This window comes from Struthio camelus, chromosome 4, assembly GCF_040807025.1.
Source record: "Struthio camelus isolate bStrCam1 chromosome 4, bStrCam1.hap1, whole genome shotgun sequence".
NCBI classification, from domain to species: Eukaryota; Metazoa; Chordata; class Aves; order Struthioniformes; family Struthionidae; genus Struthio; species Struthio camelus.
In genome coordinates this window covers 32,463,533-32,491,500 of record NC_090945.1, presented here as the reverse complement: position 1 = coordinate 32,491,500, position 27,968 = coordinate 32,463,533, and the positions used below count along the sequence as shown (strand labels likewise).

The 27,968-nt window shown below is 38.5% G+C and overlaps 1 protein-coding gene across 3 annotated transcripts; it reads left to right on the top strand.

The window, feature by feature from the left end:
- The first annotated feature begins 21 nt into the window (after positions 1-21).
- Positions 22-27,221, top strand: MGARP (mitochondria localized glutamic acid rich protein). 3 transcript variants are annotated; one of them, XM_068942086.1, is made up of 7 exons: positions 31-228; positions 1,935-2,038; positions 3,078-3,180; positions 7,995-8,213; positions 22,455-22,613; positions 23,330-23,378; positions 26,020-27,221. In XM_068942086.1, the coding sequence occupies exons 1-6, from the start codon at positions 144-146 to the stop codon at positions 23,374-23,376; spliced, it is 717 nt and encodes a 238-aa protein (XP_068798187.1). In that variant the 5' UTR covers positions 31-143; the 3' UTR covers positions 23,377-23,378; positions 26,020-27,221. The 3 variants fall into 3 exon arrangements, with proteins under 3 accessions (XP_068798186.1, XP_068798187.1, XP_009687602.2); XM_009689307.2 differs by lacking the exon at positions 31-228 and adding an exon at positions 821-1,056; XM_068942085.1 differs by lacking the exon at positions 26,020-27,221 and having other exon boundaries at positions 22-228; positions 23,330-24,491.
- The last annotated feature ends 747 nt before the right edge of the window (positions 27,222-27,968 follow it).

The window sequence follows — 27,968 nt, the reverse complement described above, 5'->3', positions numbered from 1 at the left end:
GCCATCGCTGGCCCCGCCCCTCCCCGGCTTGGCCCCGCCCCCGCGGCGGGGGCATCGGTGTCGTGCGCGCCGGCAGCAGCCCTGCACCATCAGCAGCCCGTGGGCACCGCGCCGCTCCTGAGGGTCCCGCCGCTGCCGCCGCTATGTACCTCTGCCGGGCCGCCTCGCAGGCGCTGGCCGCTCGCCTGAGCAGGGCTCCCTCCGCCGCCAGCCGCCTGAAGCAGCGCGGTAGGTGGTGGGTGAGCCCGCGGGGCGCTGGAGGTCGGCGGCGGAGCGCGGGGCGCCGCCGGGCGCTGCGCGGGGCGCCCCAAGGTCGGCGGCGGCGGCCCCGCCCCCGGGGCGCGCGGCGGCGGCAGGTGCGGGGGGCGCGCGGCGGCGGCGGCCGTTGGCGCCGCGGGGGCCGAGGGCTGCGGGGCGTGCGGCGCCCCTCCGGGCGGGGGCGCGGGCGAGGCTAGGTACGTGTGGCCGGTCGCGGCTCGGTCGCCGTTAGGGCGGCGGCTGGCCGGCTGCTGTTCAACCTTCGCCCCGTTCCTGCGGTGCGCCAGGGCCTCGGCGGGGAAGGCTCGCTGGCGGCCAGCAGCGCGCTCTGCGGCTCGCCCAGCTCGCTCCGTGGAGGAGCGGCGCAGACGAGGTCGTGCCCTTCCCCTGCCTTTCGATGAAAATAGATCTTGGAATTAATTATAGATATAAACTCCTCCGCCCCGAAACTAGGCAGCGCATCGTTTTCTTCCCTTCTACTCCGGGCGGGGGGGGGAGTGGATGATCAGTACAGTGGTTTCATCTGTAGGCTTTTAACACTGCGTCTTTCTTTCTGGGAAAGACGGTGTGAATCAGCGCGGTGTGTTGCAGCCATGGCTTTTGCCGCATCAGGAGTTGTGTAACCAGTGGCGAAAACCTTCCAGCCGTGCTGGGTGATTGCGGGCTCGCTGAGCGCTGTCGTGCCTATAGCCTGCAACCTTCGGCAGGAAATTATTGATGAGGAGCCGCTACAGCATTGTGCATATAACTGTTAGAAGACCCATTAGGACGTCTGAACACTGAAGAAGAGTCTGAAAAGTGCGTCATGAGACGGATAATGCTAAATGTGATCTGGCACACGATAGCAATAGTTGGAGACTATTCTTGCAGCTACTGATTGCATCACTTGGAACCATTTTTATGTTTAATGAGAGCCCTTTCAATGAGATGCTTCTCTGCTACTCATCTGGCATGATGTTATTAAATTCAGCTGAAAGCTTTGGTGATGAACAGAATTACATATATGTATTATTCATGGGTCTTTTTTGAGATGTATAGTAAAATTCCAAGGCTCTTGCAAGCATCAAAGTCACAGAAAAGCTGAACAAAAATAGACAGCAAGAACTGCCATCATAGTGAAATAAGTACTCAATCAGAGATAAAATTGTGTAATCCTGCCTGCCTGCCTGCCATATTGGCCAGCACTTGAGGTTATGGATTTTAGCATGTATCTAAGGACCAGCAGTCTATTTGGGAATGAAGGAATGTGAATGGAAAGGGAAAGGCTTTCTCTTCAAGTGCCCTGCTGTTAAACTGAAGGGCGTCTGTTACCTATGATGATTATGACTGCAGCAGGATTTTGCATAGGGATGGGTTCTTCTGCGTGTCCTTAGGTAGGACATGTCTATGTAGACTAAATCCAGTACTTGGAAGCTGATAGGCAGGCAGTGTAGCTCACCGAAAATCTTGAATTCTTTGAGCAGCCTCAGCCATTTATCTCATTTAGTTAGGCACCACACCCCGTTGTACTCAGTTGTACTAAACACCGTGATAAGCTGTACCTTCCAATTTTGCTTCAGTTTTACACTTAAATCATCCTTCCCCATAAAAAGAAAGAAACATAGCTTAGATCCCATAATTCTATTTTGTGATTGTATTTTAGCAGCGCTTTACCTTAATATCAATGGTTTTCGTAGCACCTCTTCGGCAGATGTCATCTGGGAGTGTTCCTGGCTCTTCTGGAGAGAGCATGATTTACTATCTCCTTGCTGGTGTTGCTGCTTTTGGTGGTTTATATTACGTAAGTGTTTGGAAGTGGATCTGTTTGTGCTTTCTGAGTTGAGATGGTTTAAAGTGTGTTCTGGGTTAAAGAAGGTGTAAATTGCGTCAATGTAATGTAGATGACATAGCATATAATTAAATACAGTTTAAAATACAAGAAATGTAAGAAGTCAAAAATCAGTTCAAAGAACTAGTGAAACTGAATGCCTATTGTTTGTCTATTTTACTGTTACATTGGTGTATGGGGCTGTGGTCATTTTCAGTGGAAAACATACTTAAGACTGTGAAATGAGTGCATCTAAAGATGGAATAAGGCTTCTACCTCAAACATTAAGAACATATAAAAGTAGGTAAGATATGTGTGCAGTAAGCTATTCTTCCCCTTCTGGGTTCAGATACGTGAGCCTGATGATTGGGGCACAAAGAAAAAGATAATATTAATTATTAGACAAGCGTGTTCCAATTCTGTAAGCGTGTTTTTTTTCAATTTTTTCTTCTTCCTCTCATCTAAATATATCAGACTTTGTGCTTCATGTCCCTAAAGCCTCCATTTTGTAGCTTCCTTTCCCTCCATGATTTGAGATAGTGACTAGTACTTCCCAAGAGGTACGTGTTTTCCTCTCCCGCAAAATAATCCTCTTAAATGATAAGTAGCTTCTACTTGTTCGGAATGTTTTAAAGGTGTTTGTGTGACTGTATATCTAAAAGAATAATACCTTCTACTGCTGTCACTTTTTCATTACCTTACCTTTTAAATACTTATCTGTTTAAATATTCTATTCCATTTCCAAAACACTGCAGTGTTTTGTGAAAGCTGCACATTGGCTTGTATTTTACTTTCTAACAATGGAGAAATATGAAATGTATAAATATGTTAGTATAGCAATTTTTTTTAACCTTGTTTATATTGATTTCACATGCCTTTCAAGACAGGCAATGGAACTTGTTTAAAGTGTGCGGGTTTTTTGGTGTTTTTTTTTTTTTTTTTCTTCCCCCTTAATGTAACCTAGTAACTGTAGGGATGTAGCAGTAGGTTTAAATGTATCATTTCCTTTCAGGCTTACAGAACAGTCAGTTCATCCCGCAGCAAGTATATTGAACATATGAATATTCTTCATGAAAGAGCTGAGGGGCGGAAAAACAAACCTCTTTCACACAAGGGTGAGTTGAGCTCTCTTCTTTCTCTCAGGTGGACGTGAATTTGGAGCAGATTTCTAGCTGAGCTGCTCAGGCCTTAACAGTGTCATCCCTTGTACAGTCTTTACTAGAGGTCACGAAACTTGGACAACTTTCTATTAGAAAGCTACTTCTACTCAGATTTTGGAGAGGAATTTAGTGTTGACGCAGTGTATTTGGCCTGTGATCAACCTACAGTAGTCTCTTTGGATGGAAAGAGTTAATATGTGAACCATTAATTGTATATTGGGCATTAGCATTTGATGACTGAAAGCTTAATGAAACTTGACTAAATGCATAATGCTGTCAAAATCAGTTTTGTCCTTTTGTTTGTTTGGGGGGGTAGATTATATCTTTCTCTCAGCCAACCATTTGGCTCCAGGCCACGTGTCCTCAGGGAACGTGTTTGTTCACTCACAGTATGTTGAGCTAGGGGGAAAAAATATATATCTTTAAAATATTGTAAAATAAAACCTATTTCCTGTCCCACAGCTTTGGCTTTGTCACTTTTATCTTAGGATATTTTTGTCTGATAAGCAGACACCATCCAAATATATGACAGTTCCTTCCTTACTACTTCTTGCTTAAATAATTAGACCACGTTAGATCAAATACTTGTGATGGAATGTTGCTTGTGTCTACCTCAATTAGTGTTACAATGAAGTTAATCTAAAAGACAGAAGTTTAGCAAGCATGGTCTTGCTATGAAAAGCAATTAAAAATGGTGTGGTAAGAATCTTTCTCTCTATGTGTACATTTAGTTGTTATCAAAAAAAATCTTTCTTTAAAAAATGAAGCCATAGCACTTGAAGCTGTTTCATATTTATTCTAGGGAACTGATTTATTATAGTTGTGTGCACACAGAGTAGACTTGAATAGAAAGTGTTATATTTTAAAATTTCTTTACGGTGTGAAAACATGCTTTAAACTTTCTGCCTCTAAAATTACTTCTTTTGAAGTTGTTAGTCTTCTTGAATAAAATTATACAATATATTCTTTAGTTTTAAAGCTTTAAAATTACAGATACTAAAATTTTAAAAGGCAAAATACCTTTATTTCTCTTCTCTTTATTAGCTGAAAGCAATACAGGTTTTAAATTTCCTCTCTGGGTACCAAGAATTTGGCCAGGTTCTAACTGCCACCCTTCCTTATCCCTGAAACAAACAAAAAAGCAGCAAAAAAAAAAAAAAGAGCAGGACTTCTGAAAATTTAGACATCCTTTGGTACAATATGCTGTTTCTTCTTCACAAATGATGAAAATGCAACCTCTCCTTCCCTAACCCCCCCCACAAATTTTTACTGGAACCAAAGCAGATATGTTTTCCTAGTTACCTAGTGTTCAGCTGCTCAGAGGAGAAATGATGGCTACTAAAGCATACTCTGAAAAACACAGTAGCTGTAAAAGGAGTAGACAGACCTTCCAGGGCATGCAAAATTATATTATATTCCCTTTTTTTTTCTTAGGGTGCACTTAGATATTGAAAATTTTAACCCTAGCCTACCAAAATGTTTGAGTGGGATACCGGCAAAGTTAATGGCACTGCTCACACCCTGAAAGCTATACCTGTGTTGCATGTGACTGGGGTAAGAATACTCAGGGCTCTGTAAATTATTTCACTGTAACTTTAAGCACTCTCCAGACATCCCATGATTTGATGCCTTCTGTGGCTTAATAACTTGCATGCATGTCAGAATCAATGGCAGATGAGTGCTGCCTCCGTTACGATGGATAGTAAGAAGTTTAGAATACTTCTAGTATTAGAAGTATTATTCAATATTAGACTCCTGAGTAAACATTCAATGCAAAATTTTTAATTGGATGTTTGCGCTAATTCCAGGCAACAATACAAATCTACTGTTGAATCAGCTTTAACATACCTTTTTCTGCAGGCTTTCTTTCTTCTTCTTCTCTTTTTTTTTTTTTTTAATCATTTGTCCTTCCCAAATCCATGCTCCCAAAAGAGACTTCTGCTCCTATTTTTCCTATGGAATACTCTACGTGCTTTCTGAAAAGCCTTAACATCTGTTTTCCTGTCCTCCTCCCCACCCCCGCCCCTTGCATAAGCATATTTTTGTGTGTATCTTGTCACACACTGTTACTATAGTATTGCTTTTCCCGGAAGTACCACTGCAGCTTCTTCTTCCCCACATTCTTTAGATCCAGTTAGTCCTTACACTTTTTTTTTTTCCACAGTAAGCATTGCTGATAAGAGTGATAAAACTCCTGTTCCAAAAGTAATCTGATATTTTTAAGGTCACATAAAATCAGATTCCAAAATAAGCTGTTAAACATAGTGTTGGTAACAATATGAAATGGTGGATAGAAAAGTTGCATGTCAGATGGCACATTTGTGGCATATTTGCTGCGTGTCTTGTGGTAAGGTGGAGAGAACTTTCCAGCTGGAAAAACTTATACTTACAGTTGGAGAGCAGCTGATGAGAGGGAGCCTCACCTGAATGATTTTAAAGATGCAACAGTGTTTGCGCCTACTCTCCCACCGCTACCTCATTCTGGGAAAATTCTCCCCTTGAGTCCAAAAACCAAAATCTTTATAATAAAGAACAGCATGTAGCAAACAAGGCAGTCAAAACAGGAGAAACAATCAAATGCTATTACAGGTTTACTTGTTTATTAGTGGGTTGAAATAGTATTTAAAAAGATGGAACATTTAAAAAAGATGTAAGAGCCAATTTTCTGTAGCTTTTCTTTATGGAAAGCTACTCTCGCATGTAGCGATAAGTTTTAAAAAGCCCCTAGGAGAAGCCTGACTAGAAGTAGCAGTAGGAAACCTAGGACATCGTTTGAACTGTAAAATGATGTTTACCTTGCAGAACTTTTTGCTTGCTTATTTGGCAAATAGTGCAGATACTGAGTTATGTCTTTCATTCTCCCGTGTCTCCTTGACACTTATTCCTGAGCTCCTCCTTTTTTAGCAATGATTTTCTTTTTAACTTTGTGCAAGCTGATTCAATCTTTCTAATCATTCCTTTGCTTTTACACTTTCCAGACTAAAATACAAGGGAAATCTCTTTCCAAACCTGAGGAAGTTAAATACAAACAAAGGACAGTCGTTCACGTGTACCTTGCAGCCTACCTTGGGATGACTTTATGCCTTCTATTGTAAAACTTCGTACTTGTGAGACTTTAAAAGAAATATCTATGTTTGCAAGGCCAAACCATATTGAGCTACTACTGAATCTGCTCTGTGGAAGGCAATTCTGAGATTGAGAAGCTGGCTGTTCTGAATGAATGCATCTATATTTGACTGTCCAATAAAATGTACTGAATGTTGAGCTTGGCTATTAGTCTGTTCTTTGTGTAATTAATTTAGTTTTTTGAAAGATAGCATTCTCTTAAAGGGACATGGTCAGGTTGCTTAATATAATTTTTTTTCCCCTGATCAATGAATAGAGTTGTGTTTAAATTTGAATATATGAAAAGTAGCCTTGAACTGGCATAAAAAAAACAACATGTAAAATGATGAGTTCTTAAACAGATCTAGAATAATAAAATAATTCTGACTATGTCTCTTTAAGCTCCTTTTTTTTTTCCTTTTTCTATTCTTACTTAGTTTGCAACTATATTTCAAACTTTATTTCCAGTTCTGTTTTTCACCTGGTGAGTTGGGTCTAGTGGTAAACTCACAATGAACACTTGCTATATTACTTCCTCTTGTTAACTTGATCTTAGTGCATGTTCGCATGGTGTTTGTGCATGTCTTTTCTCTTGCTTTGTGCCGTTAGTTTTTTAAAGTTTTTCTCAGTTGAGTTTGAAGTAATGCATGCTCGTTTAAGAAAAAACAAAACAAAAATACCCGAAACCTTGGATTTTTCTGATTCTATGGAGTGTTACCCACAGCAGTGTAGGCGGCTCTTTAAGAGAAAGCTGGGACTTGCAAAGAGAAAATGATCAGTCGTGGGTGGTTGCACCTCCAGTAAAGCTAACTCTAGCTGCTTAAAAATTACAAGCTATTTTCTTATTTATGTGTTTAACTTCAGCCTAGATCTCCTATTTGTTTAGTCTGTTCCACGGATCCTATCTTTCTTATCTGAGTACTATGGCTCTTACAGGATGTCTGCACTGCAGTCAGAAGCATGATCACAGTACACTCACTCTAGCTCTAAAACAAGCAAGGTGAATAGGGCAGTGTAGAGCTAAGAGGTGGCACAAAACCCATCCAAGAAACTAATCATATGTTGGGCTCTGTGATGTAGTTATCTCCAGCCAAGGTTGCCATTTTGAAAATAGCTTATGTATTACCTGCACAAACTGAAGTCACGCCATGCACTGCAGTGCACAGAAGCTGTGAACCTGACTGATGATGAGCTACATAAAAGCTTTTAAGTATGACAGCGAATGTCTTATTCCACATCTGATAACCTTGCTGCTGACTGCAAACTGGACAGGAATCCTATTCCCATGAAGTCCATGGGTGTGTTGTCGCTCGTTCTTACAGGAAAGTGGGCTTGGATGCACTTGACGTGGTCCCTATCACCGCCACACCACCACCACCGCCTTACAGTCACTTGCTTTATGCAGCACTATTTGTTATTACAGTAAAGCAGTTATGAAACTCAGTAAGTAAGGATATGGTTTCCTGATCTTGTAAACATCTCTTTTGGTGCCACCTTAGGTGAGATGAGTAGATAAAAATCTTAATTTCTTGATTTTGTTTCTGACCCCAAAACTTAGCTTTTCATTTTAAATTGAAACACTGATGGTAGAAAGCAGTTGCTGAATTTATGTTGCATGCATGCACTTTACGCTTTCTTTATTGTATTAAATAAATCCTTAAAAGGTGATGAAGAGGAGACAACTGAAGTCACTGAAGCAGAAGCAGCCACAGAAGCGACTGATACAGTAACTGCTGCTGGACCTGCAGCACAGGATGAGAGTTCTGAGGTATCCTCAGAAACTGGAGGGGAGAGTGGCTTACCAGCTGCTGTGGAGGGAACACAGGAGGAAGCTGCTGCTAACTTGGAAGCTGCTGCTAATTCAGAAGCTGCTGCAGTGCAAGGTTATCTTATGAATGCAGTTCGTGTGTGTGTGTTGTGAGTTCTTAAACCTCTACTTCTTACTACAGAATGTTGAGAACAAACATCAGCACTCCTAAGGGAATTAGTCCTGCAGTGAAAAGTAATTTAGGTGTTACCTTGGCGTATCACAAGCATAAGGTAATTATATCTTTCTTGAAAGTTCATTAAATCCATGCCTCTAAAAGTACCTTTGGCATCAGCGTTGTTGTCTAAGACTAGTAGAATGAAAAGTTTACTACCACGTTCTATGTCTCTTTATCAAGATTTTATATTTAAGTGAGCATAAGACACTTGTTCTGATGATCTGGTTCTTCAGGGTCTGTTAAGGAATCTAAAAGCTATATTTCACTATTCCTGAGACATTTCACTGTAGTTCATATAGCTGTTCTATTAATGTAACATCAGTAGAATTGTGCATATCAACCAAAATGTCACTATGATCTCAGTGATAAGGAAATATTAGGTTAAAATTTCCAATATTAAGTAAACATCAAGTTAGTATTAAATACTTATGTCAGTTAGAGGCTACATATCGTGTTCTGAGCAGTCGCCCTGTCTGAAATATTTTGGTTTACCCTACCTTTTTAAACTCACCACAATGCAAATGCAAACCTATCCATAAGCTCCGTAAATAGCAGGGTTATAATTTAGCTTTATTTTCAGCAATAAAACTTATTTATTGCTGGACTGCAAGTATAGAGCAATCACTTATCTTTTTACCTTTAGCTGAATCAATCAAAAGTTGAGAGGGATGCACATAAAGCAATTTTTCGGTAGATAGGAAAGTAACAAAGATTTGCAAGGAAAGAGAAACTGCACTGTAATTCTTCCTTTGGAAAGGAAGACTTCAGTGTGACCAGCAAGTGTGATTTTTCAGCTTGTCTTAAACATGGAACCTTTACCACACACCTATATTTGACCTCATTCAAGAAAACAAGCGTACGTGTATGTGAGGGGATAACTCCTAAACGCAAATCAAACTTTCTTGATGGTAAGATTAAAAATATTGTGACTGCTAGATTTTAGGTGGCTATCATAGCACCTTGAAAGGTATTAGCAGATATTGTTCTATCTGTCTTTCCAGAATTGTTTCCTCCTCTTTTTCCTTGGTGACATTTTATTGAGTAACTGATGAATCTTAATTGCTTTTTAACAAATGAACTTGGGAGACAGTGCTGTGTTTCAAATGGCAGACTTCTGTGAAGGTTCTAGATATGGATGGGATTTCAACTCCTGTGAATAGTTCCTGTGCTCATCTGCAAAAGAATTAATTATAAATAATGTATTTTAAAATAATATTTGGTCCAGCTTGTTAAATGTAATATAGCTAATAGAAAACTATGGATAAATATATTTGTAGTGACTATTACTATTTACATAAAGATATTTACAAGACAATAGTTTAAAAATACTGAATGTCTTTAAAAATCTCATTTTCTATAGAATATTCAGATTATCTTTAAAAAAGAAAAAAGGAAGTAGTGCCGTATGTGTTAGAGTTAGCAAATCAGAGACATAAAGACGTATAAATGTTTTTTTAAACATTTTTAACATTTGTCTTGGAGTATTTACCTCTCACTCTGCAGAGCGATTGCAAAATTTCCCTTTAAAGAAGTGGGCATTTGCTTGTATCTAGAAGTGGTTGAATGTTATTTTCATAATGCTTATCTAAGGATATTTATTATTTGCTTGATATTGTAGTATCTTGCATATGAGAAATGTTCCTGTTGCTCTCCTGAAGATGAAGAAGCTAAGGCTCTTGAATCTTTCTTGAGAAACATTGTGCTTAAACAGACTAATTCTCAGGATCTAATTCCAGATGTGGTGACTTTGTGTAGTTAGTGGTATTTCATAAGAGTAAATACCTTTCAACTATTGGTTACTGCTAGTAATGATTGGAAGTAGGTATATGTATAGATGTTACTGATTTCCTAGATCTTTTTTTCCCTGGCAACGTAGCTCTTCCGTTACTTGGATATTTAAAAGGGATTCTGAGAGCTTTTTCAGACGTCCTCTATCAAGTCTTGCTGCAGAGGTTATTCTTTGCTGTGTGGTAAAGCTGGCACAAGTGAACCTGTGGGGGATAAGATTGCTGAGTAACGTTTGCATGTTGTTTCAGCCATCTTTCTTCCAACCTCTAATCAGGAAGATACGTATTAAGCAAAACATTTCATATCAAACAACAGAAGCTGTACTTCATTTCAATAATCGCTAGTCCCTAATGGAAGGGGGAATGTGCTGACCAGTGTAGTGTTGCTTGTTCCCTTCAGCATTGCTGGGATGTTATAACTGGATTCTGAGACTATGTTTTTGTACTAGCTGTACCTAGTCTCTCCTGCCACTGGTCAGTAATAAAGACTATTTTAAATAATTGTTCTTAATTGTTGCGCTTAAATCAAGGGTAAGCCACGCGACTCTCCTAAGAGTTTGTGTGAGGTTCCTCTGCTGCGACTAGGTTAGGCTGGCTAAAACTGCCACGTAACCTGAATTCTGCTGTGGGAGGGTGCAAGTCAGCAGGGGCTCATGTCCCCAGGTCACGTTAAAATTAATCTGCATGTCTAATCTAGGTCCACACTGCAGTAGAATAAGACTCCTGAAGCATTCTTTCCTCAAGTCTCCAAGGAATTGGTATATGCCTGTGGCTTTTGACCACATATAGCTTTTAACAAGCAGCACGTGGTCTCATGCGTACAAACTTAAACCAGCATCCTAGTCTTTAAAGGTATAATTTCAATTGACATAATACTTAAAATATAAGATTGTATTTTGACTCAGAAGTCTGTGATCTCTATGTATCAATACTAGTCAGAGTGTTTACCTGCAATAAACAGCTATTTGTATTTTAAAACAATATATTTTTATAATCTCTAAAATAATTCTGGAAATACTGTGCTATTCTGCATTTAACCAGCTTAATTGTTTGTTGTATTCTCTCCATTTAGAGAAGAAAATTATCTGCACACCTACTGAGGTAGGGAAGAATATTTGCTTAGAACTGACAAGGGAAATGCAGGCTTACTCTTAAAAGATTACTTCTTTAAATAACGTACTAGTTTTGCTGGTAGCTTGATACTACTTCTGCAGATGAAGCTGCAAATATTCTTATCATTGCCGTTAAACTTCTGATTATGCAAATGAAAATTGTTTCTTTTTATCTGTAAGGCTTTCTGAAATACATCTGGAAATTTAAGGAATCCAGCTACCGGACATTCATCTCCAGCTTCAGCATACACATGTGTATATAAACAAATAATATGTGTGTATGTGTACATGTTCAAAAACCAAAAGCAACTGCCCTATTGGATGTAGGTATTTAATATTTAATCAGGCTAATTGCAATTTTAGGAAGTTAATTACAATTGTAGCTGCCTGGAATTTTATCCTTGCCTCAATTTAAAGAACTTGCAATCTTCCACTGGTATTTGAAACTCCGGGAAATGCTGTTGCCCAAAAAGATATTGTTGCTCTGCTCTCATGGTTTTAGCTTCCTCTAAATGCAATTTTCTGTACTTTGATCAGCTGAGCTATTGCAGTCACTCTTAGTCACTGCCTGATGCTGTTAAGTTTCATGCTAACCACTTTTTAGTGCACACTGTATTTGCAGAGTATAAGTTAAGATCAATTAGCCCTGAGACAGAATAGATGCTGTGAAATGCACGGATTGGCAACATATTTGCATTAGGCCTTGCTGCAGCATTAGTGACTGCTTTAGCTTTTGTATTGCGGCTACAAACTTTTCTCCAACTCTAGTACTGATGCTTGACGTTTTGATATCACCAACTGGAACAGCAAAAGCAACTATCCCAAGGCCATACTTCCTTAGACTTCTGACTTCTGTAGGAGCACACTGAACAGTGCAGATTCTTTTGTAATTTCGGAAATATTGAATGATGTGGACTCCTCTCAGTTTAGTATTTCAAACGCTCTTCTTGCGTGACTGATTTTAGGAAGGTTGAGTAACTAGGTTTGGGGAGGATTAGTGTGTGAATGTGCCAGCGTTTTCCATGTTAAGCTTTGAATGGCATTGTAATGCCAGTTGTCTGCATCCTAGAGAAAAGAATATAGGCTGCACTGGACACAGGAGTTGCTGCTTTCTGTAGAGAACTTTTGCTGACCAGTGATGCCAAGCAGACAAAAGCATCTCACATGATCAGTGTATATTGTTTGGGCTTGGTATGTTACTAAACCCTATATGAGTAGTCAGATGCTTTCTGGTTTATACTGGGACAACGGGAGAATTTTGAGGACTGCTGGAAAGTTATTCTGTCTTTCAAAGTTGAGCTGCACAGTAGAACAAATGCATTCTTTTAATCATATTTATTTTTGTGAGATGTAAGAAGGAGGAAAACATGTTCAACCTGGAATTCTTTACAACCTTAAATGCTAGGGTAAGATGCTGGATAGTTAGGGCTGGTCAGACCTTCTTACTCATGATTATACCACTTATTTACAGTTTGTCTTTGGGCAAGTGACTACCCTATTTTCTTACAGCCTTTGTCCTTGCCTGTGTAGATCAGAAGCTTCTCTTAACAGGCCTATTGGCACTTTTCATACCTACAAAGCCATTGCATTAAACAGATCTCTAGATGTAGATTGGTGTAACACAAGTGTAGACTGAAGGAAAGTATTCACATCATCTGGCTATATTTATGCCTAATTACTGACTATAATAAAGGTCTTCTATTCTGAATCTCCTTTTAGAGGAGTCTTTCTGTTCACTGATTATAGTATTCTAGCTAGCTAAATTAGACTTCTAGAGAGTTGAAATATATGAATATTGTTTTGCTGGGGAAGTTCTAATACTTGTGGAAATTGTTGGTTGTTTCCCCTTCACTTTTATCCCTTTCTCCATTTGTCCCTTTGGCCACTATATTTTCTATCCCTCTGATTGCCATATGTTCGTCACTGTTCTCTTTTATCTTCCTCCTGGCTTTTCCTTCATAAAACCAAGCTTGTAAATGAGTCATTATTGCGTAAAGAAACACAAAATCTTTGTGGAAGGAATGTGAACAAAATTTAGAAAAGGCCTATGTGAAAGACTTATAAGTATCTGAAGACGTAAGCTGGTAGATAGGAGAGGCTGTTTAGTTCTGATCACCTTATCTGAAAAGAGAATTTTACAGCACTGATACTGTAAAATTTTTTTACTACGGGGGGGGCGGGGAATTCAGTAAAATGGAAAAAGCCTAGCACTTCCCAGCTAAGAGTGCAAACAAGTAAGTGTGGGAAAGTGATATACAGAATAATTACACCCTTGCTCTACAATAGAAAACAAGACAGACAGTTGAGGTTAATGTAAGTAACTGCATTAAAATCAAATTAAGGCTGATGAAATGACATAAAGTGAATAATGTGTAAGTGACTGTAACTAATTGGTGAGCAGCAACTCACTTTGGCTCAACCTAAACTGTTAGCATTTGCTTCTCATTAAATGTTAGCACCTGTTTTTTTGGAAAAGTTTTAAAAATGCAACATGTAGAAATACTGCATATATTAGAGATACTGTCACAATGCCATGGATATACTGCAGTATTTACAAAGATAATACTGCAATATTTAGAATGGCAACAGTGAGTCCTTTCTATTCTCCTGTGGTGGCAGTGCATACAGGAAGAATGATGGCATTTTCATATTGTCTTTTAGCCAGTGTTTCTCATTGCAGAGAAATATCTTTTTCCCAAAAATAACATGATGACCTTTGCTCCTTTGGAAAGTATCCAAAATGAGTAAAACTTGGTGCATTGCTTCATATGAAAAGTGCTGCAGAAAATGCCTATCTTAAATGTGAAATTTTGTTACAACTTTTGAAGGATTCTGTAAATCAAGTTATTAGAGCATTTTCATATGTGTTGTTTATGTTAACTTGCACTAGTTTTTCAGCTGATCTGTTCCAATCAATGAATAGATGTTTGTTGAAAAGACACAATGTGAATTCTTTCTCATTCCTAGGAAACTTGGGGCTGCATCCTGGATGCTTTAGCACATTAACAGCTTTGTAAAAAATATAAAGTGATGTACTTGGTATTTTCCAGTACCTCATATAATGTCCTTCTGGATTAACATACTATGTACGTTATATACATGTGTACTATGTACATATGCCTTATTGTGATTATTACAGACATGTCTGAAGCTTTCTTTTAATCATCCGCTGCAGAATAAGCTTGTTTGTAGTGAGTCTTCCAGTCGTTAGTGTGAGCTAATGAGGCCTTTTTAGAACCTTGTGACCTACATTAGACATGAATAACCTGTGAAATGTTTGCTTGAATGGAGGTGTTTTTTCTTTTTCCTATTTAGAAAGACAACTTATTTTAAGGAATGTGCCTCATAACTCTGTGATTTAGGCTTTCAGCTGGACTTCATGTTTATTTTTATCTATGTTACTTATGGGTGACTTGCAAAAATATAGCATATTTTTATAGTGGCAGACATGATGAGGAATCTCTCTCTTTCCTTGTTCCTCAGTTTCTCAAAGATCTTTGGCTCTGTGTCTCTAGTTCAGGTTAACGTAAGGAATAGCCGAAATGCCAAAGAGAGAAAACTCTTTCCTGATGGTCATAAGCTATAGTGAGCTGTTATTAAGTAGAGAAGGCTGAGACTGAATACATTTACATCCAACAACAGATGGTTGGGACTGGGCATCTGACGCAGCCTCGTGAAGGGTGCTGTTCCACAAACAATTTCCTGAGCAGTGTTGGCTTCAGCCATTGCCAGCCGCTAGTTCCTGTCCTGTGCACTAGAAGTTCGTGCAGCTCCTTGGTGAACCAGGTCAAGGAACTGATCTGACTGAAAAATAATTAGTATCTTTCTAGATTATTGTTGGTTCCCTGATTCAGTTCAGCATGTAGCTGCAGAAATATTTGTGCTGCTGTATTGCACAGAGACAAAGAGCGGTGGCAGCAACACAAGCCAGTGCTTTTTCCAGTTGTTTAACAACAGCACATGTGAAATCCAAAGTATTGAGGAGAGTAGAAGGATTTTACGAAAACACAATGGCCAGGGCTGCAAACGAACATGGGTGTGATGTTCATTAATGTTCCCCCAATACACCTGGGGGCAGTATTGCTAGGGTAAGGTCTACACTCCTGATTTAGGCACCTCTGACACACCTAGGAAGAAATAAATGGCTAAAGAAGGCACAAGTCGTTATGCAAATCACCATCCAAGCCTAGGGGCTTACCTTTAGCCCATAGGAAGGCCTGAGCAGAGGGCCTTCTCTTTTCATGTCTGAAGCTCAAGTGCTGAATTCAGGGAGATGCCTACCTTGCTCCGTGATTAAGGAGCCAGTAGATTTTTTGTTTTTCTTTGACGCCAAGCATTTGAGTGCTAAGTGTTGTTTCTTTCCAAAGAGATTGTTACCTGGCTGGAGTAAGATAACCGTGTTTAAACGTTCACTGAATAAAAGGCTACAAAGTAGGAAGTAGGGAAAGCACGTTTGGAGTCATCGGGAGGGATGACACAGTGCTTAGGATGTTCCTGGTGAGTACCTGCATCCTATGCCCTGAGCTTGCTCTCTCTTCTGGTCAGTGAATCCTGAAGTACTTGATGACTTTATAGGGCAGTATGCACAGTTTTGCATATTTTGTCCCAAACTAACCTGGTGATTGTTATTTCCCCTCTTCTTACTACTGAAGAGGTGTGGGTTTGAGCCCCTGTAATGAGAGGAGGTTGTTGAGTGCAGGTTTGCCATCCCAGGGTGGCAACCCAGCTTCTGATGCACTGAGTGGGGGGGAAAAAACAGGGAGGGGACCTCTACTGTTACCAGCACTGCATGTTTTAGAACAAGAATTATTCTTTAAGGAACTTTTTTTTCCTTCCCTTTCCTTTAAAGAAGAAGGTATGAAGGAGCCTTAATATGTTAAACTGGTCTTAATGGAACACACAATTTCTTCCTACTACTGTTTTTCTCTGCAGAACTAGATATAAGGGAACCAGGTACTCCCACCTCGTGTACTCTTATTTGGCAGTTTCTATAAGTACATTCCTGATTTAATTTTAAAACATGACTGAATGGATTTTAAGTGGATTCTATTCCAATATCAGTTTTTGCTTAGCAGTTCTTTAAACTATGAAAAGATTTTTTTTTTCCCCACTCTGATTACCCTAATGTTTTAGGGGACATCCTAGAATCTGTCAATGGAGCTGACTGGGGAGAACTTTTCAGCCTGGGGAGATTATGTAAACAAAGGTGTCACATTCTAGTTTTCTAAAAAAATTGTAAATGAAATAGTGTATCTTTTTTTCCCCACAATTATTTGATTTCCCCTCCCCCCTTTGGAATTATTGTGTGACACTGGTTATGTTATAGATAGCTTAAAATATCAAGGAGTTTTTTTGTATTCCAGCTTCTGTCCATGTGCATTCTATGGCTCCAGGCAGATGCCTTTTGTATTATGCTGGGCAGCTTGTATTATTTTAGCTCAATAAAGCCAAATTCTTCTGCAAAGAATCTTTTGAAAAGTAATTGAACATGACATTCTGCATTAGAGATACCAGGCTCATGCTGATTGCTTTAAAAAAAAAAAAAAAAAGGTAATGAAATGAAAGGTGGTGCTCTGAGTGAAATGATTAACCTTGGAAAGGTATAGTTTTACATCTTAAAAGAAAGGGAAATCAATGCCTGTTCAATTTTTGTGTTTGTTTTTACCTTAAATGACAGTTTCTGTTAAAATGAATCAAAGGATTAAAATTAAAATATGATAGTTTTGACTATATTAGCAGGGAAATGCAAAACTGGGAGGAAAAAAATTATAGGTTCTACTCCTGAGAAGGCTGTGGTTATCTTTTATGCTGTTGTTATGAAACTTTCATCTTCGTTTTAAAAAAAAAAAAAAATTTCCTACCTTTTCCAGAGCAGAGGAAAAAATTCATATACTTTTAAATTCGGGAACACCTTTCTTTTTCATCTCTTGTATTCAAGAAAAATATTCTTACAGAGCCACTTAAAAAATAAAGGGGAAAGCTTAAACTCTTCTAAGATATAAAAATATAATAAATAAGTTCATTATAATAAACAAGCCAGCTTACGTAATTGTGCCTACTGATCATTTGTTTTGGTCTGTCTGTAAATTGGATCACTAGGTTTTAAAAAAAACAAAAAAATTTTCAACAGAAAACCACTCAACAAAACATTCTGATTCAGTGCTGAGTTGACTGGACAAAGGTGGCAAAAAATTTTCTGTAGGATTAAAATTCTGAATTCCAAGGGCCTTTTTCTTTACCTGATCACTTCTTATTTTAATAATGCTGTATTTGATGCAGTTTCCTTTAAGTATTAAGAGAAGTATTTCTTTCACAAGCTGAAGTGCTTCATCTGCATGAGGAAGGAGAGAAGTGGTTCTTTCCTTTTTATATTCCTTCCCTTTCTATATGTAAAAGACTTGTTGTTTTCTTATCAATTGTTGACTATCTGTTATCTTAGTGGAAATTTGAAGATCCAGACCTCCTGTAAATATGGTTGAGATTTTTTTTGAAATACTGCTTTAAGGTTTGAAGCGGTCATTTAAATTAGCACTGAGGAGACTCCTTTGTTATAACAAAGGAAGATACCTTCCTCCCAGCATAGTCCAGACTTGGCAGGACAGAAGGCTAGAACTTTTCACTTCCCACTTGTCTGCTTGCATTTCTCAACAATGCTGACAGGTTACTGTATAAAACCTGCTTATTTCGTCGGACCTTACTTTGGTCTTACTTAATCTTGCATATACTATTGTTGTCTTTAGGAATTCTTAATAATCTCAGATTACATGTACACAGTTGACAGTTCTTAGGTTGCTCTGTTAGCACCTTTCACACATGGTGCTGGGTATGAAACACGACGTAGTAAATGCAGCTTTATGATCACTGAACTCTAAAACCTGGCAACAGCTCCTGGGTTAGAAGTACTATCAGAAACATTTCCTCGTAGAAAAATTATTGAAAAAATCAAGTTCTTTAGCAGATTTCAGATCAGCTTATGAGCAGGACCCATATTTGTTCCATACCTCTCTTTCATCTGCCTGCTTCATGACCAGCCTATAGCCTGCTATTCCCCGTCAGTAGTTGAGGACTGCCAGTGCAAGTCGATTCCATTTCTGACCAGAGCTCTGAGGCCCAGGCAAACTTCCAGGCTGCTTCTGTATAAATGGACCCTCTGCAATGTTATAAAGCTTTTAAAGGTAATTTATAGCATCTTCCCCCACTGCTTTCCAAGTAGTAGGACCTGGATTCTGGAAGTCAATCAAAAATTTTTTTTTTGTTGCTTGTTTTTATTATTACCTGGAACAAAGATTCTTGTCAGTCATATAAGTCATGCAAGTCCCTGCTTATCACACTTCTGTGTTCTGCTGGGAGGAAGCTGAGCTCACTAATACTCAGACAGTTCAGTTGAAAATCATAAGAAGGCAGAAATGCAATTCATTTGGGATATTTTCTGGTCTGTTGTGACTGCGCAGAAATAAAGTCTTGCTCTCCCTGTGCTGCAATTGTAGCATTTTAAAGAGAAAACTGGTGTCTTTAAAGTGTGCAGAAATAATTATTTTATTCAAGGAGCAGCTCTTGTTTGCTGAGATGATGGAGTTACCGTTTTGGGAAACTTACATTTCTAAGTGGAACTAGAGGTCAGTGCAGTGCCAATAAGCTACTGGAATGTCCTAATGCTACTACCTTATAGAAAAAACAAGACAAGCAAAAAACCCCTGATTTCCTTTTGTTTGTAGAGTTAATTTCCTTTTTCCTATTTACTCAGTAATAACTCAAAACAGATGTGCTTTCATAACATAAATGGTTTGGTGTTGCGTTTGATAGCAAGTGTAGTATGCTCCTGCCCAGTCATATTTTTGTTTCCAAGCCTGCGGAAATTGTAAGAAGCTGGCATAAAGACAAGAAAATGGGTGACAGTCGTCACTGCACAAGGAATACAAGGACTTCAGAATTTCAGACTTGTCAGTTCTTGGGTAACAACATGGTATCCATTAAGATGCTGTAACTTCTCTATGATTTATTTTGAAAAAATAAAGCTTAGCTGTTTTAGAATTTGAATTAACAAAAGTTAAAAGAATTCAATTACATCATCTGCTGATTCCCATAGAGTTGCATGACAGACTTGTTAGTAACTTCAAAAAAATTGGACAAATAGAAGAGCAAAATCGTTCTTCCTAGTGTTACGGAGAGTGAGCCATTACTGTACCTGGCACAGAGTAAAATCTCTCTTATCAAGTAAGGTGTACCTGCTGGAACAAGTAAGAGAAATTAAACAGGACTGAAAAAATATGAAGTACACACTGTTTTAAAAAAATTAGCACTGAGTTATTTAGAAGTTCAGCAGACTTTCAGACTGGGATTAAGTTTAACATATAGGGAAACAAAAAGGAGAAATTCCTAAACTTTGTAATGCTTGTCCTGCTGCCCGGTTAATAGGGTAGGCAGGTTGATGGACCCTAATGCAAATCACAGAGAAGGGACTGTCACTGTCACAATTCTGAAAGAGGTGGCTGACCTGTTTGAGGTAATCATTACTTTTGTGTTGCCTGGGATCAAAGGAATTCCCCAGAACAGGGAGAAACATATTTATATTGTGAATAGACCGATTATAGACCGTTTGTTCCAAGACCAAGCTGCATGCAAACTACCAAAAAATACCCAGAGAGTTGTATGACACATTCAAGTTCAAAATAGTTTTCACATTCCTGGACTGATACAACAATATGCTCAGGATACCTCAACAATGGTAGGTCTGAAAAGTAGTAGTTGTTCAGTATGGACTTGAGAAGAAACAAAGTGTGAATTTCATCACAGTGCAATCACTTGTATCCATTTTTGAAGAACTGTATATACCACCAGATGGTCAGTACTTGGGATGTAGAAATGCATCCGAGTTCTTTTTCTGGATGAAGTTAACAAAAACTCTTACTTAAGCCAAAAACCCATGCAAAGAGCCTTCCTCCTGTGTATACTATAGTGCATCTTTAACATGTGTGACACTTCATTTTTGAACAGGAACAGTAATTGGGCTGTAATAGAAGACTACACAGAGTGGCACATAGCTTTTTTTTCTTGATAGCTAATTCTAGCAATACTAAGAAGCTCCTATTTTCTTTAGTGTTTAATAGTTTTCCATACATGTACTAGTAAAACTTCAATAAGGTGGTATGCAACTTCTAATTTCATATATAATCAAGAAAGCCTTAGTTGTAAGGACAGCACATAATTACAAAAGGAGCAATTCTCATTGTTACGATGCTCTGCTCAAAGCACCAAATGACATTTAGGTGGCTTATCACAGTTGCAACAGGCCAAAAAACAGTGCCAAGATGATCTGTATAGGACAAGCTGAGTCCTTCTCAGTGATAACGCATTATGAAATGGGTAATGACTCAGTGCAAGCTGCCACACCTGACACTGCAGTGAACAAGTGCATTCTCATCACAAGCTATTTTCAGCTTTCTCTTCCTGACAAGAGCAGATAAGTTCTGGCAACAGAAAGGTGATTCTTATGAAATTCTACCTGCATGTGCTCAAAGAACAAACATGAAAGCTACTTGAGAATTTTTTTAAAAATGAAACTACTAGCTAGAGTTTTCTGTGGTAGCCGGGGACAATTATTCATATGTACAGACCAAGGATTTAAAAAATGCAATTTTTTTTTGCCAAAAATGCAAGTTACAACAGGTTCCTTTGCATTTTAGGGAGTGACAACTGCTCTGCACAGACCATGGTGGATAAACTGTGAGCAATCCATATTTTGTTGCAGTAGGTTGCCTTTCTGATAGGTATGCAGTATACTTCGGGCTGGACACAAATCATTCAGTACACATGGTGTAAATGTTAACATTTGTTTTCAAGGCAGGTATTCCTGTAGGTGACAACTGAACACAATTCGCATTCAGAGGAAGTGAGTTTTTTTTATTGAAAAATAAACCCGCAGAAAAATGCATGTTGCTCACTTGTTTACTGCTCTGCTTTTGTTAAAACAAAAGAAATTGAAATAGTGAAACATCACATTAAATGAAAATTAGCAAGACAAAATACCATAAGCCAGAGAGCAAAGTATTTGTAATATGAACTGAATGTTTGATGTTACAAATTTAAAACCAGCAGCTAGTCCTCGCAGCAAATATGTTGCATTGCATCAAGGGATGCTAACCATAAAATACATAATGTTCTGAATTTTAAATGCTCTGTTTTTCAGGGTAGCCGTTCCCTATAGTGACAAAAGCAGCAATTCTTGAGTGTTTCTGTTGCTTCTTCAAAATTCAGTCAGTATTCTGCTAAACAAAGTCAAATAGCTGAAGTTCAGAATATGCCATAGTTAATTATCTGCAAGCTGATATTTGAAAAAAAACCATGGGATAGTAGCTCTACAGCACTCCTGCCTGCTGCATTTCTTGCACTTCTGATGAAGCAGTTTAGTTAACTGGATGTAACACACAAGGATCGTGGTATGGGACGCAGGCTGTAACAACCAAGTCCCTGTACAACTTGCCCTGCAGAGCAGTTGAGGTGTGTGTTGATGCTGAGACTTCTAATAGAGAAGTGAGAAGAACACAATAAGAGATTTTACTCAAGTACCGCTTAAGATGTAACTTCTGGCTGATGTGTTCAGTCCTCCTGCAGCGGGTATGTGGAAATGGTTGGACAAATAGGCAGAGTACAGGCCTTTTATACAAATTGGTTGCTTCATCTTTAACGAGCATTGAAAGAAGGCTGGCTGGCAGTCATGCTACGTTGGATCACAGCCTAATCTCTCAGCCTGATGTTAGGATGTTTCTGCATTAAAACCGCTGGTGACATCTTTGCAAAAATATGGGAAAATATACATCGTGTCCTATGGTGTTTATCAGATTAGGCTTATTTCCACTGACATGTTAACATTTATGTCTTGCACATCCATAATTTGACAGAAACCAGAAAATAAAATGAGGGTATCTGTAAGAGAATATGCACTTTAGAGAATACATACCTCTGGCCAAATACACTGGAAGAGCTGGTGTTTAGAGTTTTCTGCCCCAGGGCTAGGGAGAGTCAGATACTAGCCCCTACTTTTCCTGGAATTCCACTTGCAAACTTTTATTTGCGTGCTAAAATTTAATCACCTCATAGGTCTTGTTGCCTGCAATTTCTTGACTCCAGTCTGCATGTTAAGCAGGTACCTCACATGTGGTGAGCCTTGAGTGCTCTTCCTCATTTGTGGTGATGAATGGAGAGCAAAGACAAGACAATTATCTCTCTAATTTGATTCATAGAAACTGTGGGTGAAGGCTTGGATGTTGCAGTTTCTTCTGCCCATGAGGAAAACTTAGACAGTGTCAAAGAAGGAGTAGCCTCAGCAGCTCAAGAGATGTCTGACGTGGCCTCAAGGAACCAGGAAGCTGATGCTGAGGAGTCTGGGCAAACTTCAGAAGGTGCACAGCATAGCGGGATCTGAAATGTTTTGTCTCTGAAAAAAACTAATGACTATTGGCACTGGACTAGCTGCAAGAGCATCTAGGACACATTAAGTGACACAATGTGTCTGCTAATGATGACTGTGTTTGGCATCTTAGTGTCTTTTGTGAGTAGAAAATTTAAGTTTGAAATTATTTGCTGTACTTCAGAAATGAGTATTACTAAGCTGGACCACCAGGGCACTTTAAGCTCAGTGCTCTGCTGTTAGATGTAAAATTTATTAAACAAAGGAAATTCTCCCTTTTGCTGCATGTGATGTGACACATTTTTTTTTTGAGCTTATTTAATTTGAAGGATGGGTTTTTCTTGATTATATTCCCATAAAGACAAATATAGAAAATGTTATATTTATAAACCCTACAGTGCTTCAATGCAGCTATAAATGACCCTTTGCTGTGTTGCAGTTGAAGGTGTACAATAGCACGTGTGTTAAAAATCATCACACTGGAGATTTTCAAAGCATTTTGGAAGTTGCTCTAAACTCTATTAAAATTAGAAATAAGACAGATAAAAGGAAAATGTCTGTATCTCTAGTATTACTTGGAAAATCTTTTCCCTTTGGCCCGAAGGATTTGTCTTATTTATAGCTGAATAAGTCATTTCCTTTGTTTTGTAGTTATACTCTACTAAACAAGAGAAATATTTCTCACTGGTATTTTGTCTCCATTTTCAGTTTCCACGGAAGGGACGACACCTGAAGATGTTGCTAAGGATTCCTAAAGGTACATGGTACAATTCCAGCATGAGCTTGCCTGCGATTCACCTTTCTGTTTTTCTCAGCTCGTGGCAGTTGCAGCAAGTGGAAAGTCTGCATGTACATTCTGTTTCCACCCCAACAAGTACACTGTAAAAAGAACTTAACTGAAGTATTTCTTATCGTTTAAGAATCATTGTTGGCATCTTTTAGAGGTAGGGGAGCAAAACTTCACTGTGATATCAACTGTCACACTGGATATTTGCTTATGGCATTATTTTAGTCCTGTGAAAATTGGATTAGGACCCAAGAGTTGTGAGAAATCTAGTTTTCTTCTGTGCAACCAGAGTTCAGTGGACATCGATTTAAATGATACAGATATCGGGCTCTTGAATTATTGCTTTGTCTAAGTGAACTCCTCTCTTGTCATCCTGAGGGTGAGCACAGTGAAGCTCTAACCTTCTGACTTGTTAAAGATATTTTTCAGGAGTAGTCTCTTTGCACTTTTAGTTTGTGCTAATGAAAAATATTGAATACAATGTTATTCTTGGGCCCCATCCTTCAGGGTATGCCTAGTGAAGTACGCGACTAAGGAGCTGGTGCAGTCAGTGGGACTAAGGAATGCTTAAGTTGCTCAGTTGGCTTCATTACGTTCCAGAATAAAATATTTTGTCTGAGTTTTGCGTTCCACGTGACTTTGCTTTCCAAAATGGACTGCAAGATGGTGATAGAAACCTAAGGGAAAAAAAGGTTGGCTGAAATATGAACATGGACCTTGGTAGAAAATATATTAACTAAAACAGAAACAACTGAAAGTTACGCAAATAAACCTCCCAGGTCAGGATTCTCAAAATTACTTTTGCTCCCAGTCAACAATTCATATTACTTTTTGGAGCACCAACACAAGAGTAGAAGGAAATGGAGCAGAGAAAGTGTTATTTTTCAATGTACTCTGGCAAAGTATGTACTAAATACACCTAGAACATAACAATAAAGCTGTATGAATCCTTCTCAAACTCATATTTGCTTATTCCATCATCCAGTGCAATATAAAATAACCATGTCTCTTATGTTCATGTGATAAAAGGTAAATATTATTCTTAACTGCATTAATAAATAAACCAAATGTCTTGGGTCTTTCTTTCATGTTGTTTTAGCACTCAAATCTAATCAGAAAAACACAAACCCAAACAAGCCCACAACTGTAAAATAATTTACAAAATGCTTGTGCAGGATATGTTTCGCTACCAATTGCTGTATTGTACTGGGAATAATGACATGCAGGGGAATGGGTGTTTAATGAATGTGGCTGGGATGTGCCAAAAAGCAGCAGGAGCGTGTGTCTCAAGCTGCTGGTTTTGCTCAAGGAGAAAGCTAAGGGCACCTGAGAGTATCACATTGGCAAACCAAGTTACCAAGAAATTGTCTCCACCCTGGGACACATGAATGCAGTGCTACAGTGAAAGTAATAGAATTTATGAAGTCTTCCTTTCCCCCCCATACATGTTTTGCAGCGCTAAAATTGTTTCAATGTTAACCCAGATTTTCATTTGGATGACAACCAATCCAGTTTCATTAATGAAGGCAGAGATAGTAACTAAAAAGGGGGTAGGAGGGAAGGCAAACTGTTATGAAACCCCTTTTATGGAACAAATTGAAAACAGGGGAAAAAAGTGACTCTCTTTTCTGCCAGAATATGGGTGCCCAGAATGACTGCTTAGATTGTTTGGGTTCTTTTCTTCAAAAAATGACTTTTTACGGATGTAACATCACAAAGTTACAAAAAGTGTCTCTTCATGAGCTCGGATTCAGTGTTCTTGAAAAAAAAAATGTTTATAAAGCATTTCAGTTCTAAGTGCTGCAAGATTGCTGCGGGACTGAAAGCCAGGCTGACTTTTTCTATTTTGCAAGTCATCAGCCACAATGCATCTCCAGTTAGAAGAGATCTAATTTTTTAGTATGTTTAATTGTAAACACTTTAGGGTATGGTTCTTAACTTTCAGTTTGCATTGAAACACGTTATACATTTTGAAGTAGTCAAAGAAAAAAATCAAAAGAATTTTGATGATATGAGAAAATAGTATCCGGTTCACTTTTTTTAAAAAAATACTTATTATTCCGTGAAGGGCTAGAAATAGCAGTGGTGGATGAAATCTCAGATGGAGCCTTGAACTGATGCTGAAAGCATATCTAACTGAGCATATATTATTGTTCCACTTTCTTCTCAGAGTACAGCCGTCCTGTGTGTGGCTGCTGGTCCTGAATTCACATCACTGGGAAGCTACTTATATCAGTAATCTCAGCAAACACAATTGGTTTACCTCATGCTTCAAGTTAATCAAGTAACTTTTTGTAGAAATAAGGCTTGGTGGAATTTGTCCGACGTGCAGAGGAATTCATTAATATCTTAGTAACACAGCTGAAGATGAGGGATTCCTTAAAATTCTGCTTTGTTGGTGGTAGCACAGCAAGCTTTTACAAGCCATCAGATAAGTAGGATTTACAAAGAAGTAGTGTTTATATGCTACAACACATTTAACTGATAACCTGCAGTCAAAAATACAGTGCGCTTTGGAGGTCTGCAAAGAAAAAGTCATGATGTATCAAGTCTGTTGCTAAACATCATTTACTTTTGCTCCCTCTAAAACATTCTTTTTTCTTTTTCCCAGTGAGCAGCATTGAAGCCTTTGAAAAGTTTAATGGAAATATTTGGGCAGTCAACCAGCGGATTCCTGTGCGAAACCTCTGCCTTGGAGACATAAAACAAATTGTGCAGTTTGTCATACCACACACTGCTTATTAGGATGAGTATTCATTACTGAAACAGACAACCTAATAAGATTTAAGTTGGTTAGAGAGATGCTTCTGTAATTAACCACTCTGTTTTAGAAAGGAGCATGTAGTAATAAATGTCAAAGCACCATCCAGCATATAATAAACACATGTACTAAGAGAAGCAGTAGACTTAACTGAATCTGTGTCACGTGAACTCATTTTAGTTCTTTTTTGCCTAGTTATCTACAATGATGTCTTACCTTTTGTCCAAACTGTGCTGCATAATTATAGTATTGTACCATTCCATGCTAAAATTTAAGAAGAAAGTTTTACTATGCTATTTACTAGTAAAATTACCTGTTGGTATTTTTAAATTGGGTCACAGGGGAAAATAACAACCATGTTTTCTCCCAAGTTTGAATTTACAATACTAACGATAGGACATTTGGCTGTACAAAGTCTAATTTTCCTCCTGCACAAACTTTTTAGATGTTATCCTTCCTTGCACAATTGTATCCAGGAGTAAACTTTTCAAAAGTTTAAAGCAGTCTCCTGCTTTGAGAACATTAACCTTTTGCAAGTAGTAGCAATAGATACATCATAGCACATTAGAGAAACTGGAAAACAAAATAATGCAGGTTGAAGTTATCGTGGGTGGTTGGGAGTGGTGAGCCCCATTCCCACCAAACCTTTTTCACCTTGTGAAAGTCTTGCTGTGTTGTTCTGTCTTAGCAGGGACATGCAGTGGCGGCATAATGAAATGGAGATTTGAGAGAAGACTTACACGAATCATGAGCAATACTGGCTACGGTTAAGCTCCTCTCTGTGAGCCTGGAGGTGGTCAGCAAAATCCCTATTAAAGACTACAGCATAGGTGTTCACATGCACAAGAATTCTTAAAAACTAGTGAAAAATCCATAGCTTTGGAAACCTGGAAAAAGCTGTTACTTGTCAAAATTTCTCTCCCAGAGAGGGGTTATGTAACAACTCAGGCAGAGTTTGAAAATTGTGGCCTTTTATTTTGTTTTTCAAAACGCGTAATCAGTAAATATTCTTGTCTTGTTAGTATTATCTTAATAATAAATAATCTATAATGAATAACAGGTTTGTATGACACTGTTCTCTTGAATCTCTTTCGTGTCATGGGCATGCACACACACATGTCCACGCATGTGCACATCTACTACAAATTTTCTGTTGAGATTCCCCACCAGCTTAAAAGCATTACAGCCATCCCAATACGGTGATAATTCTAATTCAGGCGTGAAACAAGACATACCATATACAATTTATATAGAAACTGTGAATTTTAAGGTATAACTGATTGCTTTTTCTTCCAACAGAACCTTAGAAAAAAGCACCGTGTTATAACATTCCTACCCATTGCACAAAGAAACGTATTGTCATTCCCCCCATCATGAAGCAAGCTATAATAGCATTCTGACAAAAATACAGTCTATTCTTCCTGCACCTGCTTATGAATAACTAGAATAATGCAGAGGCAAAATCAAGAAGCATTTGCTTCGAGAAGCAATACCATAGCCTTATACTGAAAGGATAAAGCCACTGTGATTAAAAGCCATTGTTGCAGACAAAGCTACAGGAATAAAAGTCTTAAACTGATATTTTGTTGGATGAGAGTCTATTTATCTGGTAGATTAAACGTCCTATGCTGTGCATACTCTTAAATGCGCTGCCTCTTATTTCCTTTTTTTCCCCACTTATTTCCAATGATAAATCTTTCTACTTCTAATTTCTACAGATGGCAGTAAGGTTTCTGAAATTGTAGGCCTTGCTGAATGTCCAGCAGGCCTTGCTGGAAAAGAAATAGCCAATTACTGCG